General features: G+C 42.0%; 1 protein-coding gene across 2 annotated transcripts; it reads left to right on the forward strand.

Annotated features, from left to right (window-relative positions):
- Positions 1-1,625: 1,625 nt before the first annotated feature.
- Positions 1,626-18,642, forward strand: LOC112454113 (protein 60A). 2 transcript variants are annotated; one of them, XR_003040693.1, is made up of 7 exons: positions 1,626-3,519; positions 6,756-6,942; positions 10,159-10,310; positions 14,802-14,993; positions 15,194-15,267; positions 15,454-16,902; positions 17,226-18,640. XR_003040693.1 is itself a non-coding variant. In XM_025015331.1 (6 exons), the coding sequence occupies exons 1-6, from the start codon at positions 3,120-3,122 to the stop codon at positions 15,712-15,714; spliced, it is 1,266 nt and encodes a 421-aa protein (XP_024871099.1). In that variant the 5' UTR covers positions 1,626-3,119; the 3' UTR covers positions 15,715-18,642. The 2 variants fall into 2 exon arrangements, 1 of the variants encoding a protein (XP_024871099.1); XM_025015331.1 differs by having other exon boundaries at positions 15,454-18,642.
- The last annotated feature ends 474 nt before the right edge of the window (positions 18,643-19,116 follow it).

The following is a 19,116-nucleotide window of genomic DNA, read 5'->3' on the forward strand; positions in this document are numbered from 1 at the left end:
ATTTTCGAGGGGATTAACTCGGCCCCGCGGATTTGAATAGACGCCGAGAAAGCTGGCAAAGTTAACGGGAGTCGATATTTTTATTCGCGCCGCTCATATCGCCTTCATTTGATATTTGCGGCTTGAATTCACTTTCACCACCGGCCACTAATCTCTCAGCTTCGCCGTTCCTTTTACGATTTGTCAATTATACACGGCGTGCACACCGTATATATGATCCATTGGATCATACTAATCGCGTTTATATAAATATTTATGTAAATATTATCTTCCCCCTATAACAGCACATGTAGATTTTGAGAATGTTCGAAAGATATCGCAAAAATATAAAATATAGGGATGTTCTCAGTATATTAGGTGTATTCTCGACACATTGTATAAAGAAGTATTGAATATTCAAATATCAGTTGTTAGCCGCGTGATCGGTAATAGTTTCAGTCTATTACTCCGATTTAACGTGGTAGCTGCGAGAAACGTCAATAACAGACGTAACATTTTCGAAGAGGCGTTTCATAAAAGTTAGCACGTGAATTTTATTGGCGGTTTTATATGTTTATCTTTTAAATTGCTGAACGCCCTAAGATTGACCGCCCTATCTCGCCAATATTAATAAGAATACGATCCGCGAGCTGAGAAATATTAGCTGCCCACGTAGAAAAATCTTTTTCCTGCCTCGCAGGCCGCCATCGCGTCCTCTAGTCCTGGAGCACGATACCACCTCGTTAAAGAGTCGAGTTATCGGCGACCAGTCCTGGTTGCCAATACTAACCGCCTACTCGTTCGTCAGGGGCGGTCCTACCTCTATGATCCAGGAACGTGCGAACAACGAGCCAAAAGCTCTCCATTGTGCTTCAAATAAAAATAAATCCGTATATTTTATATAATTATGATATGTATTATTCAATATATATCTACACATTAAACGTACAAACATGTATATTGTAAAGTTTTTTCTGTTCTATACTTGACAGATTATTTTAAACAAGCATTATAAAATTTTAGTTATCGTACTGACATTATTCTGTATTTAATTTAATATTATGAACGGATATAATATTTAATGTTTAATTTTTAATATTATTATAATTAACAAGTATATTAGAAAATAAATTTATAATTCTCGAATAACGTAAAATTAAAACTAGAAAAAGATAAAAAGAAGGAAAGAGAAAGAAAGATCTCATTGTGATACCAGCAATTTTTTTTTATTTCACAAAATATCGATTAAACCACCATTTATTTGCACGTATCCTCCTTTTCACTTGTAAATTAATTTTTATACTATTTATTTATCATCATTATTGTCATTCTTATTATATTTATGTAAATATAAAGTCACAAATGTTGAATAACTTCCGCTCAAACTTAAGATTCCGCCTTCGCGGAATTGTCACATTAATAAAACGACAATAAAGCATTTACATACTGAATGTAAACGAGGAGGAGGAGTAGGAGGCCTTGTCCGATTTGCCAAGAGAGAGAGAGAAGAGAGAAAGGGTCAACGTTGGCGATCGAGCTTCGGGGAGCGGGGGATCGGGCGGGCCTCGGTACGGGCCTGGGAGGCGGTGAGCTCGCTAGAGAGACGACTCGGGACGACGACTGGCATGGGCCAGACAAACAGACTGGCACTGGCATCGCGAGAGTCGCCAGGAGTCACCCGCGGTGACCCACGGTCACTCACGGTCCACCGACGACGGGCGTACGCCGCTGGTTCCCCCGAGTCTGCATCGACAGTCGTTGACAGACGCTCGATCGCACCTAGCGAGAGATCGTCCGGATCTCGATCCTGGGTGTCACCGATCCCGACGAGCGCCAATCGTTCCTCGTCACGTCGACGATCGGCAATCAACCCTGGTGTTGTTTGTCAGTTTTGCGAGCACCATACTCTCGACAGAGTGCCTCGGAGTGCTGAGCAGTGTATTGCAAAGTTCCAAAGAAGCGTCCGGCAGAAATAAGGATATTCGGGAGAAGTGATCGTTTTTTCTGTATTTTTTTTTTTTTAATATTAGAGATTAATTCAAATTAATAGTTGGATTTTTAAATTAGTAAAGATTTGGACAGTTATTGCGGAGTTTATAGCATTGACGTTTTGCACTGTTTGTTGCGAGTGAGAAGAGCTTTCTTGAAAGGCAAGAAGATTCAAGCTAGATCTGGAACCTAGACTTAGCGGAGTTGTTTCGCGACGTAAACTGGAGTTGCTATTGAGGAAAAACAGTGACGGTACCGTAATTCGACAGAAACGCGCAACGCATCATCGGGGAAAGCGCGATGCACGGCAAATTTCCCGCTTCCCTCATCGAAATCGTCGAATCCCGGCACAGTCGTAGCGACATAGAATTTCTGGCGCGCGCCGACAAGAGCGACGATCGGGACAGCCGCGGTCACCGAGATTTTCATGGTACCAGCGGACGAAACGGCGGAGCGAGTCGTAGCACGAGGTCACCAAGCCGCTAAGGACACTCGAGGACGAAGAGCGCTGTCTGTAGCCGCGTGTGTGTACGTGTGTGCGCGCGCGCGCACGCGATGTCCATTCCTGACAACGAGACCGCAACGCGCGCAATTGCCGTGCCGGAGAGCGTCGTTGATCCAGATCACCGTTCACCAGGATCCGTATCGATCAAGATCACCGTTACTCAAGAATCTCGACTGTCGGCTCGCGATGGGATCGTCGAGTCCCTAGATTTTCAACCACTTTAGATTCTTGAACTTGTTTAGCTACTAAGCACTCTCCGTCTCGGTGACCCTTGAATCGTTCGCTCGAGGTGCCCGATGACGTTCGAATAGTTCCAGAACTTTCGTGCCGTCGCTGAAGCTGCGGGAAGATACGACGCCGCGGCGTTGAAGAAAACACGGGAAGAGAAAGGTGAAGAGTCTCCCTTCTTTCGCAGGTAAATGAGCGGAGGAAAGTGAGGAGAGGAAAAGAAAGAAGAATTTACGAGACGGAGAAGAGGAGAGAAGTCAGAAAACTCTGTTCAGTGATTAAGGCACGAGCCGAAGTATCTTGCGGAGTGAAAGAGAAGAAGGGAAAAGAAAAGTCGATAGGAAGAAGAGCAGGGGTTCGAAAAGGGAGGCAAAAGGTCGTTGCGATTAAAAGATACTGATCTCCCCTCGATATAATCATGTCAGTCCAACCCCTTTCCGTCCTGCTGATCCTCGCATCAATCCTCGGCGATTTGACCGTTGGTAGCGCCGAGAAGATGAGCGGTTTATACGTGGACAACGGATACGATCAGACGATAATCCACCGTGTGGTGGATCAGCGTGAGAAGCGCGAGGTGGAGCACGAGATCCTGAATCTGCTGGGACTCCCGGAACGTCCGCGGAACACCGTCAGCAGACCTCCCCAAGTCAGGAGGTCGGCGCCCAAGTTTCTGCTGGACATCTACAAGAACGCCCTTGGCGAGGACGAGGAGGAGAAGCCCATGGCGCATCGTCACAAGGCCGGGGAGTTCGACCTCAGCGGTCAGGAGCTGAAGGCGATCGATCAGAGCGATGTCATCATGACTTTCATGACACACAGTGAGTATGAATCAAATCGATTGAGAGGAGCTTACTGGAGAGTAACGCAGAGCGAAACTGATAGATTTATTGATTAATTTGAAGTCGATTTCTTCGTAGCTGGAGTGTCGAAGCATCTATTGCTTCTTAATTATATAATACTTTATATTTTATATATTTATCCCGATATTTATATATTTATATATTTTTATTACATATTTATCTTATATGTCTTATCTTATTCTTATATATTTATATTATTATATTATTATATGTTCATGGCTTTCGTGTAAATTAAGGATGCGTAAATAGCTTTGAAAGCAAAAAATAATTATTTAATCTTAAGCAAACTGTTATCTTGCCCCTTACTTTACTTTGAAGTTTAATTGTAAGTATTATATATTTTGAACTTTACACATATATTACTAATTATTAACGTATATATATTTAACGTTGAATATTAAAATATTGAGAACGCAGATCAAATCAGGTGTCAAGATAGAATCGGCGCTAAATTGCTCGAAGAATCGGCTCGAAGAATTAATTGAAAATGAGATTTTGTGCGATTATGCGATACACATTTCACTCGAATAAATATCTTCTTCGCGTTCGTTCACCTGCAATCGTTCGCTATTCACATCAGGATTCAAGCGCGAAACAGTTTATTCAACGCATGGCGATTTCTGCTAAGAAATATGAACATCCGCCATCGTAAAAAGTTGCGCATGTCCAACGCGGAAACATGAAAAATAGGGAATAGATTTCGAATTATTCTCCTTTTTTACAAAGGTATCATGATCGTTTCTGCGAAGAACTTTAGGTCGAATTTACTGCTGCACAAAAGAAGGTCCTTTAAACAGCCTTTAAGGTTCTTTATGTTTCAAATGCTAAAACATGGCGCATCTCTTTGCGATCTCCGAATTCCTCGTGCCAAGTAGTCCCCGAGAAATGTCCCAGCGCGGCAAAGTCCTTTGACAAGACAGATTAAAGCACAGGTACATAGTTTTCCCTCTCGGGCACGTTCCTGAGGTGTGAAGTCACGAGGAGGAATGCGAGGCGCACGTAACGAGTTCTCGAAAATCGACCGCGTTGTCGCCGTTTCGCGACTCTGCGATTCGAATTAAAAAAGAAAATCGTCAACCCGATGAGGAATCTAAGAATTCTCCATCTTCCCTTCTTTCTTCCTCGCTCATCAGATTCCCCGGAAACCCGTTATTGCCTCCTACCCTTCCCCCTCCTCTCGTTCTCTCTGCGCGTTCGTATGTCCGGTTTTCTATTTTGCTGTCGTCCTCGTCGGGGAAACGGTGAGGAATGTTCTAGGCTGCTCGACGCGAAATGCGGCGTGCATATAAATCGGTATAATTATACCGCAAGTGATATCCGCTGTAGGTGCGAGATAACGAGAGCGCGAGGTGAAGACAAAGATGGTGGTCAGGGGAACGCGAGGGAGACAGAGGGACAGAAACGGAGGATCGAAATCAGAAAAAACAAGGATAGAAAGGATTGATTCGGAGTGCATCAATCGCCACACGGGTTGCACAACACGCGAGCGCGGACCCCGCGCCGTGTAGGCCCCCATATGTCTTATATACAAAGTCTCTTCTCTCCCTCCGTTCCCCTCTCACCGCCGTGTTTCATGGGATACCCCCCTGGGAAAGACGAGTCAATAAGCATCTTTCTTTCCTCGCGCGCGAAGCCACAGGCAGGTTAAAATGTCTCAACTTGGGGGCTCGGGCTCGTCCCCTCCCATCCTTTTGCTCCTTTTTCACCCCTGCTCCTTCTTCACGCGGACAGCGGGACGGGCCCGGTTGCCCGGAGGGAGACGCGCGGCTACGAATTATGAAGATTAGGATCCTGCTGGATCTTGGAGATGGATGGATTCGCGGCGGAACTGAATGTGTGTAACGGATCCGTGCGACCGGGGGGATTTTTTTCGACGCGATGTCGATGGCCGTTTGATCTTTCCATTCATTCGCAATATACGAACGTGTGTCAATTAAAACCCCCCTCCCCCTTCTCCCTAGTTTTGACATCGTATCGAATCTGAACGCATGACAGCAGAAATCTGTTTTAGAATCACTTTTAGAAAAGATTATACATATAATTTTTTTTCCTTTTTTTTTTTAAAGATTCTATTGAAGATGTGACCAGAATTTCGCCCGCTGTATCTCAAGAATTAAGAAAATACGCGGGTAAGACTTATTCTACCCTTCTCTCGCCGTACCGTGTACTGACGCACGCATACATACACATTAGGAAGACACGGCGGTGGGGGAGATGATGGGAAGGTACCGCGCGGCGGCGGCGGGCGGCGGCGGGCGGCGGCGTAAAAAACAAAAACGCGGCTCGCCACAGAACGCTCCACGGACGGTCCCAAAAGCTATTTGAGACCACCCCGAGAGCCGAGGAGGCCCCGGCAATCTGGTACCGTTGGAATGCGACCGTCGGAACGAAAAAACAAAACAAATTTTTATGTCCCCCCTTCCCCTCCATGCCCGCTCGCCTCGCGTCCCCGTTCAGATCCAAGCCGCCCACTTCAGCGGAGGCATTAGGCATTACTTAGAACCCCCTTTCCCCCTCCCCCTGAGTCTACCGCGAAGGAAGGGTACTTCTCCCCTACCGCCCTTCCTTCGCTCGCAGGGCGGCAACCACTTTGACGGTAAGAAAAAGCTCGATTTCACGCTGCGAATTGTCCACGGTTCATTTCTAAGGGCCTCCTCGGAGAATTCAGGTGGGACTCACCAAGGGTCCCATTATCGGCCCCGGAGCTCTCTCGTAGAAATTTCGTTTCGCGATAACGGAACGTTATCTCCTCGTTGGGAAGAAGGACTAATTGACCGCCCGATGTTCCCGTAGAAATGGTTCGACCGAAGTTCTGAGTCATAAGTTTCAAAGCTTTGCGCCGATAATCTAGGCTGACCATTTACACGATCGTTCTTAAAGTGGACTGCATTAGGTAGAATCTTCCGGTGAGGACGGAGAGACAATTTGTCAAGATATATACCAAGAACGTGCAAAATACGTCCCTTCCTGAAACCTTGTGCTGTTGTAACTAAATCATTTTTGGATCGTTATCTCTGTCTAACTATTTTCAGCAAGAATGAATTTCAGAGCGCCCCATTCAGTAAAACTTAGAAACCTCTAAAATCGAACGTGGATATACGTGAGACATATGATTTTTGTTGCGTGATTACTATTGTGAGCGGCCACTCTCCGAATGGTGCCCGTGCTGATCGCAGACTTGTAATTTAAAATAGATCATCACGTCCCGCCGGTGAGACACGAACGTGGGAAGAGGCTCTGGTTCGACGTGTCCGAGGTACCACCTGAAGAATACTTGATCGGCGGTGAGCTTAGGCTGTATCACCACTCACACATGAGGAATCGGAGGATCCATAACTCCTACACAATCACGGTGTACCGGGTGTTGAAGACTGAGAACGGGTAAGAGAAGAATTATCCATTTTCTATACTTCCAGATAATCTCGCCGGACTATTTAAGCGAATTTAAGAATCGCCAAGTAACGCAAGAATCTGGAGATGGGATTTTAATGAAATTTTTCGTTTAAAACGGTTTAACGAAAGTTAAAAAAAAACATCTTCATGTTGCGATAATAAGACCGAAATGAAAGACGGTACTCGCTGTTCGCCCATTTTGCCTTGTGCCAAGGACGCCTAAGGTTAGACCAATTTCACGTTCCTCCGGGCATCCTTCGCGGTTTTTGACATCGTCATCGTACCCCTAATTAGGAGGTCCTTAATCCTTCGCCGAAAGAGTCTCAGGCATTTGTTCTACCTGGAACGTTAGGGGGAAAAACTCCAAGTATTCCGCCGAACGTTCTCCCTCGTGTATCTTCGACTTCTCCATCTTTCTCGTTCGTATCGTATACATCTTCCTCGCTTAAAGGACGAGAGAGACGTTTTAGCTTCTTTTCGTATTGTGTGTGTATTGCAAGATGATTTATCTTGCGGTTTGGCGGTTTAGGAAACAATTGTGCGCGGATAACGCGCAGAGCGGACGAGCGGATAATCGGAAATACATCGTGGATACAGATGTAGCCGTTAGCCGCAGGGCCACCGGCGGGGACCAACCCGTCCCGGGTGGGAACTGAATCGTAAAAAGGAAAGCGTGGTGAGTTAATCCGGGAGGGCAAACCTCCACGCCGGCGGTAAATGGCGACGGTCTGTCTAGTGACGCTCTATCTAATGAACGTGCAGCTCCGTCCTACAAACCGTGAGTCACGAGACGCTCCGTCGCCGCTAATGGCCGTCGTAACTGTGCTTTTAAGTACACTTTTCAATGACCCTTTTTATTCGAAGGGAATTTAATTCGAAGAGAATTGTCCCTTTTCACAGATCGTCGCTGCACCCGGCATTCCTCGGTACTCGGAATCACGCGCGTCTCTAGTTGTCTTCAAAGTTCGACATTCCGGAGAGTAAGGAGCTCAAAAATTTCTTAGATTCCAATCAGCGGATTTTTCGCTAAGAGAGTTAAACGAAGATGGTTCTACAACAAATTTGTGGGACCGCAAACTAAGCCTTCCCTGAAATTTTGCGTCGAAGATCTACGGAGACGTTCGCTTCTGAGGTAGCTTAGCGTAATCGGCCTCAGATCGAGGCATTAGACCCCGCGCTAAACTCCTAACACATCAGATACGAAGGTCCAGTTATCCGAGGTTTGAATCTTCCGTTTCGCAAGTTTCGGTCACCTAGAACGACCTCTTCTAGCCGTTTGATTTACTGCCGGGGGGGGGGATTGAGGAGAGTGACAGGCCGAGTGCGCGTCTCATGCGTCGTCCCCGTTTCTCTTCCCTCCCCGGAGACTTTTGGCACCGGCGACCTGAGCCTGACCGATATACAGGCCCCGACAGGAAACGCTATTCCGTAAATTGAGGTAAATTAGCCGTGGAGACGGGCTAACAGGCTCTCCTCGCGTGTTTCTTCGTCTCCTCTGCCTACGCAGTTGCGCTCGGACGCTGCTGCGTCTATCTTCTTCTCACCCTCCTCGCGCCGGCTCTTTCGGCTCTTTCCATCAAAGTCAAACTATGCGTGACGCATCCTCTACCTCCTTCTTTTTCTCCCCCCTGCCTCTTCATCCTCGCGAGACAAGCTGGCGACTCGTTGCTTTCGTAATGAAACCTCTTCGCGGCACATCGTTACGAACATGAATGCGGAATTCCAATGATAAACGTCGATAAGCGTTCTCGAAAAGTTACATTTAACAATTGAAACGACAGGATTGATCGTTTGTAAATGGAAGTTGAAGCGAAGCTTTGAGAATTTTAGAAAATTTCTTCTATTGATTTGGAAATAGAATCCTTTTGTTCTCATTTAATTATTTTTTTAATAGATATGTATGTTTAACAATTGTTCATATGTTGCTAGCAAGAGCCATAAATATATTCGTGCAAATGGATATATAAATCTATCCAATCGAAACCTTATTCATTGTCTAAGAAAGTTTGGATGTTTAATCGAAATTTGGATTCGTCAAATTTGCAAATCGATTTCGTTCGATCTCGGTTTCGTCGGATGAAAGGAAGCCGGGGCCGAGGCTCGACCCCGAAGAACGCAGGGAATCTCACAGTCCGTTCAATTACGATAATCGATTTGCGGAAAAACGATAAGAGTTAGACGCTGCGAAGATCATTTGCTTAATGAACAATGATCGGCGTGTTTTCTCTGACTGAGGATCTTATTGATACGCGGCACGCGCGCGGCTTCGCGATTAATTAGAAATTACAATACGTGGAATCACGACGAGGCATTCGAGCGACACGTCGTGCGTGACGATCGGTGTTGTTGAGCGTACAGCATTGGCTTTACATCGTGTTTACGTGCACGGAGTACCTATACGTCTATTTATTTACACTAAAGAATACCTGTCGTTGCACCGTAATCAGTAATGCCTGTGGCGATTTCATGTAATGGAGAGACTGAAATTCTCTGCATTTCTTGTGTCCGTTCATTTTTAACAATGTAGATTAACTTTAATTTCGGTTCAACTGCTTTTTGTCTTTTTCTAGTTTTAAGAATTAGAAAAAGATAAGAAGAGTAAGTTGAACCGAGATTAAAATTAATCTATATTGATGGAAAGAGATACTAAACGAATCGGAGCTTAAAAATATGTTCTAGGATATATCTTACATAAACGTAGTTTTTTTTTTAATTTGAAGAATTTCTGAGTATGAATAGCTATTAGTAAAATATTAGTGCGTATGTGAATATCCGCATTTGAGGATACGTAGTCTTTCGGAATCACTTATTCATTCGTGTAGTACAATCAGTCTTTGTCGAATCGCCCGAAGTCAACTTTCGAAATAGGCTATTAGTTTATATTACTTACTTTAACTCTTCCTAACTTGTTCGCATTTTGGCCTTTGAACTTCTTATATTGCTTTGCTTCCTATATTACGCACGAGCGTGACTTATTTACTATTTAGGCTGTTGATTGTTGCAACTCTTCGATACTAAGCGTCAAATGTATTTTTCGCCATCGTATCTTGAAATAAGATTCGTTGAAATAAGTTCTCGTAAATTTAGACGAACCGTCAATTAGAAAATTCACTACAACGATAAATTCGTACGCATTCCTATATTGTTTGTTGCAAATTTATCCGGGAGCGGGATAGAGATACAGCTCTCTCGTCTCAATTTCAGGATTCGAGAATTACAGTACATCGATGCCGTAAATGTTACGGACAGCAAGAGGGGCTGGCTGACATTCAACACCACCGAGGCTCTTGATCACTGGATAAACAATCCGGAAGGAAATCGAGGACTGTATCTCTCCGTACGCGATGAACGTTCAGGTAAGCGCTTTTATCTTTTCTAATTTCCTTCCATTGGATTGTTTTTGTCTTGAAAAAAATGCCGCAAGATATTTATTTGGTATTTAAAATTGCAAAATAAAAAATTTTATTCTTATCCACGTTATTCCCGTCTGGATGTATTATTAAGAGACAAAAAGAAGATATTTATAAAGAAAAGAATAGGCGGAACGTTCGAGTAAGAACTCTAAACGCGAATTAAATTGCAAGTCTCTCTTAACGTGTTTCCATCGGAACTTCTTAGCCCGACTTCTTAGGAACGGCGTGCTAAATATAGAAGGGCTTCCGGTTTGATAATAAACACGTTCGATATTTATCGAAATCGGGTCGCGAGCGAAGTATGAGGAAACTCAAATCTTAACTCTTGATTGTCCGGAAATACGCCTTTCATATCTATCTATTTTTAGGCGACGAAAGTAATAATAATTAAAAAGAACAATCGATCGATTTCCTATATACGAGTCTCTCGGAAGCCAAGTTAATCAACTCCACTTTTTGTAAATTTTAGTATACATGATTAGTTTATAATTTCGTCGATTTTCTTAATCTTTTATTTGAGTCGATTCAGTTTGGTTTCCGAGAGCCTCATAATGGCTGCTTTCCTTTTAGTGACACAAGTCGACACAAACATCGTTCTATCCTTCTTGGCATTCAATGAATAACAAAGACAGAACGACACTTGTGTCGACTTGTGTCACTAAAAGGAATTAAAGCAATATTTTAAAAATGTAGGTAGGCTTCAAGTGTTTTATTTGAATTAGAGGAGCGTATCTTTCCTCGGTTCTCAACTTCTCACACGCCTGGCGGTCATGTGTATTCGTGTGTTTCTTTCGTGTACTATTACCTGTTCAGCGCTCTCACTGCCATACCTTTGTGCTAAAGCGCGTGTGCGTGACACGAAAGATTAGTAGCGAGTTGACAGCTCTTGAATCTCGAATCTCTTCCTAGTTTTTCTGCACTTGTGACTCACGAGAAGAGACGCTTACTCGTACTGCGTCTCATCGCGATTTAGATTGACGAAAAATCGCATTTCGTAGCGTTGAAAATATCCGAATCTCTTTAATACCACGAGAACTGACACTTTTCATTAATTCAAATCATTAATTAAAGACTTGATTACATTGAAGTCAATATTACAAATTTGCAAATTTATAAATGAAATGTCGAAGCTATGTAATTTCGGCGTAAAGTTTTTTTGTGGTTAAGTTTCGTGGCTTTGCCGCGCTTTCTTTTTTTACAGTTTAATATAATTATATTTGAAAAAACTTAAGCTTGTTCTATTGCTTTTGAGAAGTTAAACGTTGTTTGACTTCTCTTGATCTTGCTTGCGATTGACTCGCACACTTTGTTACCACACATCATCTGCGATGGCGTCGCCTTGTCTTCCCACGCTGATGAGGTAGACTCACTCGAGAGGTGCTCACGTTATATTCAAGAGAACAGCAGTTCTCTTGAGTAGGACAGGAGAGAAAAAAAAACAGAGAGAAAAAGGTGAAGGAAAAAAAAGAGATACGACGAAAAGGATTGGGCTCGATTTTGTCACTGAATTTCTGAACGAGAATTGTTGCCAAGGAAGATAGATAATCTACACCTGTTTGTTAGATTATCACGATGAAAATTCCGCTTGATTTGGTAACACAACACAGCTGCCGAGCAGATCGTAATCGAGCTAGTTATAAGATATTAATCGTTTAGGAATAACATAAAACTATTTGACTGCGAGAGTAACTATTTATTCATTTAGTTTCAAAAAGATCGTTTTTTGTTATCCGAATTGTTATTTAAATATTAAAACGCCTTTATCTCGGCAATACGGTCATTAACGTGATCTGCCAAGCAAAATGTTCCTACACATTTAGAAATGCCTTTATCGCAATTTCAAAATTTTGCAATGAATAGTAAATGCCAAAATTTCAGGAAAAAAAATAACAGTATAAAAATTAAAGAATTTTATGTTTGCAATAACTTCATTTGTAATTAAAAAGATATATTAAAATGTTTTGTATGAAATCTTTTGCCTCTCGTAAGCTGTTGACAGCTTCTCTTAGAAGAGACCAGTAATAAACACTCATCATATTTTCGTCTCACTATCCTTGATAACGAGTCTCCTCATAATTGATATAAGTTTCGTTCCATTTAGTCCAAATTTTGTATTGCCAATATGGCCTAAGATATTTTAAATAGAGTATATTTATTGATTGAACAAAAACAAAATAAGAATTTGTAAACTTATTGTAAGCGTTATTATATTTTGTATGAAAATTGTAATAAGATGGGCAACGTTAGATATTAATGTGGATATAAATATCGAATCAATCACAAATAGCGCATACGTATTCAAGCATGTTACATCTGTACATGTGTGTACGTGTGTACGTGTGGTTTGTTGTTCGCCGCGCCTAGATTATTTCATTACCTGCTCTCTTTCTCTTTCATCTGGCTTCTCTCCTCGTTCCTCTCGTCTCGCTCTTCAGAACCCGCAACCGGTTTACCTTTGATCGTTCAATATAAAACGCAAGATCGGAGAGTCACATGCCTCTCACGAATCTTTACGCCTGATTCCTACCTCTCTCTCGCTCTCTCTACCCCTCTCTCTTTCTCTCGCCGCGTGTTTCTCCGCGTGAGAAACTCCAAGGATACCCCACTTGTGTCCAAATATAAGCTAATTCTAAATATAAACCAACAATTATGCATTCTTTAGCCACATCCGTTTCTTCGACCGCACAAATCAAATTCTCGATCAAATTGGCAGTGATTCTTTATTGAAGAGATGAAGCATTAGCAATGACGCTGATTATTTCGGCAAAGTTATGAGTTCGAAGATTTATTTTAGGTAAAAATTCAATCCATCGTCCATGCTGATGGTAACAATTGGAAGATATTCTCGTCAGTTACCATGGTATCGAATAAAACTGTAGTTTCCGAACTCAATTTACCTTGCGCGAAGAAGAATGAACGCGCACAGCTGAATGAAGAGTTTTATTACTCCGATGTATCCTAATTCCGTAATCGCTTCTTTTTCTCTCTTTTTTTGGTCTAATCCTGCGCGAAACCGCTGAATTCTCTGAATGCGGATTAATAACGAAAGGAGAAACAGCGAAATCGTCCGCGAATGATCCCGACGACGTTCACCAAGTGTAATCAACCTTTTAATTTACAGCTACGATCGGCGTCGGCGGCATCGCGTGTCCGCTTTCGAAAACCGTAATTACGTTCCCTTATGCGGCTATACGCGTATATGTACAGGAGGTAGAGCGTGGATTTAATGGCCATTCATCGCCGCGCCGATGCGACCAGCCGATGCTGGACTGCTGGAGCGTACGGGAAGCATGACAAAATTACTTGACACAGAACTTGAAATACGTCGCCTCGGAGAGGCAGGCAGCCGTGCGCCGCGGTGCCCGGTGCATTCCTCAGGAGCAGCGCAAAGTGCAACAACTGCGGCGGCAGGTGTCCGCCGCAATCACGGCGAATGCGCATTCCTGCCGGTCAATTTACTAGCTTTCTCGGGCCCGCACGCACCGCGGTACTGCGGTACAAGCCGGGGGGGACGGTACTCTCCGGGCGCGAGTGCGACCGGATCGTTTGCATACACGATCGTTCGAGCGGCGACGAGGCCTCTCCTAGGCATTCCCGATCTCGCCGCGATCGGGATCGATATTTATCGCGGAACTATTCTTTTTTCTTAAGACTTCATTTGCCGAGAGAGATAGGATCGCGAGGAATAATCCGAGTCCGAGTAAACGGGCGCGATAACTTTCCAACGATCGAATTATCGGCGTAATGAAGTTGTAATGAAAAAAATATCGAGGGATTCTCCGGACCTCGATCGTGAAAATAAAATAAAAAAAAGATGGATAAGCACGCGTCTCCGCTCGATAAATCCGATTCGCTCGAACGGACACGAATTTTGTGCGAGGACCTCTTGTGCAACAATCCTGGAATTTTCCAGAGCAATTAAAACGAGACGACTGAAACGCGCGTTGGAAGTGAACGTCTAAGATAAGCCGGGCTTGACTTTGCGCCGGGATTCTTGAGCGTTCAATATTCATGAAGGTTGACTATTAATAATACCCGAGACGCAGGCCATTCTAATAAACACGTATACTCGATACATTCCACTTACGGAACAAAGATTCGAAATATGTGAGCCTCCTGTTTTCGCAACGCGATTTTCGCAGAACGTCTCTCTCGAGCGCGTCAAGAGTAACGATGCATCGATATTTCTAGCGGCTTTCAACATGTTTTCCTTCTCTTTATGCATTTTTTATATATATATGTATTCTCTCTTGTTTCCTCCTCTATTTCAGATATGGCTCTTTCGTATATCATTATTTTACTCTTCTGTATTGCTTCAGTCGATCGTATCTCTCTGTCCTTTGAAGAAATATATTCCTAGAGAAAAATAAGCTGTCATTGCTGCTACCAGTTTAATGACTTCATCCGTTCATTCCTTCAATTGATGTGTTGCAGCGCACGAAGTGAAACCGGAAGATATCGGGATAGCGGTAGGACTCCGTGGTGATCCGGACAAGCAACCCTTCATAGTGGGTTACTTCAAGAGCTCGGGCGTAAGAGAGGCCAAAGTCCGACAGAAACGCGATGCTAAGAGGAAGAAGAAGAGCGAGGTAACTAGTTGGGATTACCGAAATAATCCTTACACTGGTAAGTATGGGATACAGCAATCCCATTTAACTTATGTACATTTACATATAATTAATTTATATGTGAACATGAAATATAAATTTGATTTTCTTTTCCTCTTTCTCTTTCTTCTTTTTCATTTCTGTTCTCTATGTCAATCGGCAAAATTCATAAATGAAGAAGCTATACGTGCAGTGACGAAAGATAATATGTTTTTGCAGATCCTGGAGCGCAATATTCACGGACCTGCAAGATTCAAACGTTGTATGTCAGCTTTCGCGATTTGCAGTGGCAGGTGAGCCATTAATCAGCGTATTTTAAAACCTCTGGTTCCCTCGCGGCAGCCGTGTCGGATTACACGGTGTCACAGGCGAGGAATCGTGTTTTTTCTACGAATCCGACGAGTGCGCGCGGTGAGGGACCAGCAGGCGCCTTAGATCATACATGCGTCATTCCTTATACCTTTTATTTCGTTACGCAGGATTGGATTATCGCGCCGGATGGATATGACGCGTATTACTGCAGCGGGGAGTGCAACTTTCCGTTGAACGCTCATATGAACGCGACCAATCACGCGATAGTTCAGACTCTAGTGCACTTGGTGAGCCCAGGCAAGGTACCCAAGCCGTGCTGCGCGCCCACTAAGCTTTCGGCCATTTCGGTTCTGTATTTCCTGGATGAGAGCAATGTCATCCTGAAGAAATACAAGAACATGGTCGTTAAGAGTTGCGGCTGTCATTAGATTGCGATTTCCCGTTCACAATGGAAATTGAAGAAAACACCACTCTTTGATGCAGAGGCCAGCGAAACCAGACGGTAATTTGGTAGTTGAATAAACAATATATTTCCTGATTGCTTTCGAAATTCTATTATTTGGGTTCGATCTTTCGGACCTTCCGAAGCCTAAAGTTAATGATAATTCTTGAAGGACTAGCAGAAGGTGACGTTAAAGGGAACGACTTCCTGCTTTAAAAAAAAATTAATGAATATTGACGAATGTAATGAAAAAATAATATTTTTGTGTGTTGGATCCACGATTTTACCATTTTACCATAAACCATAAATCAACGTGCCTGAGTAGATTGTTGTTTAATCATTATACAGGGTTTCTCATATTTCGCGGACTACCTCTTGTGGGTAGACTCGAAAAGTCCTGTGCTATTTTTGCGGTAATTAATGAGATGATAATCAGTAAAGAGCGTGTGTCCGCGCGATTCGGCGAGAAGAGACCTAGTGCTACACAATGATTGTGGTTGCAACGCGTAACGCGAGGAACGTGCGTCTAGCAATCACAAATAATGCGTAACGCTGTCTCTTGTCGTTGAATCACGTGGATGCACATTACACGCTTATTCGCAAGTCTTTGTTAATTAACTTTTCATTAATTATTGAGAAACTCGTAAAATGGTAAAGGACTTCTCTATCCAGTTAAACCGCTCTATCTGCACAAGAGATGAGACGGTAATTATCAGACACCCTGAATACACAGTGTCCCATTAAGATTTTCGCAACATTTAAGGATAAATTTTTGTGGTCACTTTGAGACGAAAATCTTAGTACAAAATGTCGAAGCTGTAACAGTTTTTGTGTATAAGTATAAAAATTAGCGAACAGAGTCGTCTAAAATTTACGCGCTCAAATGTGTGGTACAATTCACAGTGCTAAAAATGATAGTTAACTGCCGCCCATCTTGTCGAGATAGAGATTACATATGCAAAGATAGTGAGATCGCTCTTACTGACTTTGCACAAATGCATCTTATGTGTATAAAATAAACAATAAATCTCTGAAAGAAATGTCACCCGACAGTGTTTTTTTCTTCTGTTATTTTTAGTAAGATGTTATTATCTATATAGACTGCGACTTTTAGCAAAAGTGATCTCACTATTTTTGCATATATGTAATCTTTATATCGATATTGACAAGAGAGGTTGTTGGATTGTCACCGTGAAATGGGCTTTAAGCTTGGCGCGCTTCACGCCGTTATTATTATTGAGGCAACAGCGACCGTGCATGCGTTAGCGTTTTGTTTTCTTTCTTCCCCCCGGCTCGCATCTCTGTTCAGTCGCGCACGCAACAGTAAGCAGCACGTTGTTGTACAAGCCGCTACTGTTTCAGTTCCACAAGAGTTTATCTAAGTTTACGTTTCTGTACTGTTCAAAATATATTCCAGTATATCTTGCTTGCTCAATCTTATTCGCGAGATTCCCGAAATCGATCCTGCCACACGATCCTGCTAAATAATCAACAGAGGTGACGGTCAGTTTTCGTCTTTGATACTGCGCATTGTACAATAAACTGCGCGGATACTAAACATCTTTGAAAAACACACAATCACAGTTTGCTTGAAAATGGAAGTGCCCAAACTATTATTTGAGAAACTCTAGCGAAAAGGCATCAGACGTTTTCTGTACCTGACTGTGCGAACCTTAGGCGACCTGATTCATTAATGTTAAATGCTTATAATTAAAAAACTATTACAGCTTCATTTCTTTGATATTAGGATTCTCTCAAAATAATTTCAGAAATCTGTCCTTAAGCGTTGTTACGATCTTTACGGGTCACCCTCTGTATGTGTAATTCTATTTCTAATAATATAAAGAACTAGCCGTAAGAGTTTTATTGCATAGAATGATCAAATCAGTCAGATAAATTTGAGAATAATTAAGACACACGCGAGATAGCGGTTTAAATGATAAAATCTTTTGATATCCCAATTTTTATGACTTGATACGTTAATTTGAATTCAGTTACATCGTATTGATGATACGCGCTACTTCAAAGTTTTCTCATCGCAGGTACAATCGAATGACCGTATTACGAAGTCATTAGAAAAATAATGTTCGAACAGTATTCTTATTGCGAAGCTTCCTGTCATTAATCTTATTTTAGTAGCAATGAAAATATCGTGGCATGCTTTTTCTCTCGCTCACTCTCTCATTTTGACTTGATCGTTATTGCAAACGTGAGTATTAAGAGAGCGACGCAAGAGGAGAACATCGCTTATTTACGAGAAGTCAGCTAATTCACGACACAATAAGATATCTCAGTATATGGATATGTCAACCGTAATTCTGAGTTTACAGATGTCAAACTTTGCACGTGCAGAAATAACGCAAAAGAAAGAGAAGCTGTTTCCATAAAAAGATTTCTTTAAATAAACCGATTTAATTCTTCACAAAGAATCAGTACTCTCTTGGTGGTACCAACGATTACCAAATAGTTTTTGTATTTATAGCGTAAGCCGTGAGCGCGTAGGTGTATTCAAGTGGCGTAAGTTATTAATGACGAAGCTCGTATTAGTCACATAAGCATGTATAAAAGCGTATAATTATTATATACTCATATTAATTCGTAAGTTTTGTATATCGTCATTGTAAATACACTATTGTATATACTTCCTACGTTTCTGTACTTTATATTTGTACGCATAAATATAAATAAATTTTAGAAATGCGGGGACAACCAGAAATAAAATTCGTAATTTTCTTACGTAGTCCTCTAAATAAAATCAGAATAAAGTTCAACAGATCCGTAATGCACTGCTCGACAAAAAATGTCTTTTTTTAGCATAAGAATGAGGATAATCGTTTCTTTAGTTTTTGGGGCGCTGAATACGTTTCTTTTTTTAATACAATTTAAATTGTATACAAATAGTATGGGTTCTCTCGATATTTTATTAAAATTCTTTTTACATATTCATTCACTGACACAATGTCAAATTTAATATTTAGCTATAACATAGCTATAACATACAAAGATAACAAAAGTTTTCTTCCCCCAATATCATTTACAAAAGTATAAAAAATGTCTGGCAGATACCTTAAAATAAGCAATGAGCAAATTTGCGAATATCACTAATTATCAATAATACTAGTAACATCACATCTGTAGAAGATTCCATTTTTGGAGTTCAATATGCAATTTATAAATATATTTTCTTGAGAAGAAATATCCTTTATATAAAAATATGTATAACACCAGAATCTTCCACATAACATAGTGTAAAACTTATGAACGAATAAAGTAATGAAAGGAATTTGCGCAAGTTTCCATTTTCACATTTGAAAAACGGCGTATTCGTCTGAGTCAGTATTAAATATTAAAAATATAATATGCCGGATAAAACCTGAGTAGGAGGAGT

The sequence above is a fragment of the Temnothorax curvispinosus genome, unplaced genomic scaffold, assembly GCF_003070985.1.
Source record: "Temnothorax curvispinosus isolate PA1 unplaced genomic scaffold, ASM307098v1 QBEX01004791.1, whole genome shotgun sequence".
Classification (NCBI taxonomy): Eukaryota; Metazoa; Arthropoda; class Insecta; order Hymenoptera; family Formicidae; genus Temnothorax; species Temnothorax curvispinosus.

What these genes read in the sequence shown, in the direction of transcription:
- LOC112454113 (XM_025015331.1), top strand. Translation starts at nt 3,120, where the DNA reads ATGTCAGTCCAACCCCTTTCCGTCCTGCTGATCCTCGCATCAATCCTC. An exon ending in CCGAAATAATCCTTACACTG is followed by an intron (nt 14,994 to 15,193) that starts GTAAGTATGGGA and finishes ATGTTTTTGCAG; the next exon opens with ATCCTGGAGCGCAATATTCA. An exon ending in TTCGCGATTTGCAGTGGCAG is followed by an intron (nt 15,268 to 15,453) that starts GTGAGCCATTAA and finishes TTCGTTACGCAG; the next exon opens with GATTGGATTATCGCGCCGGA.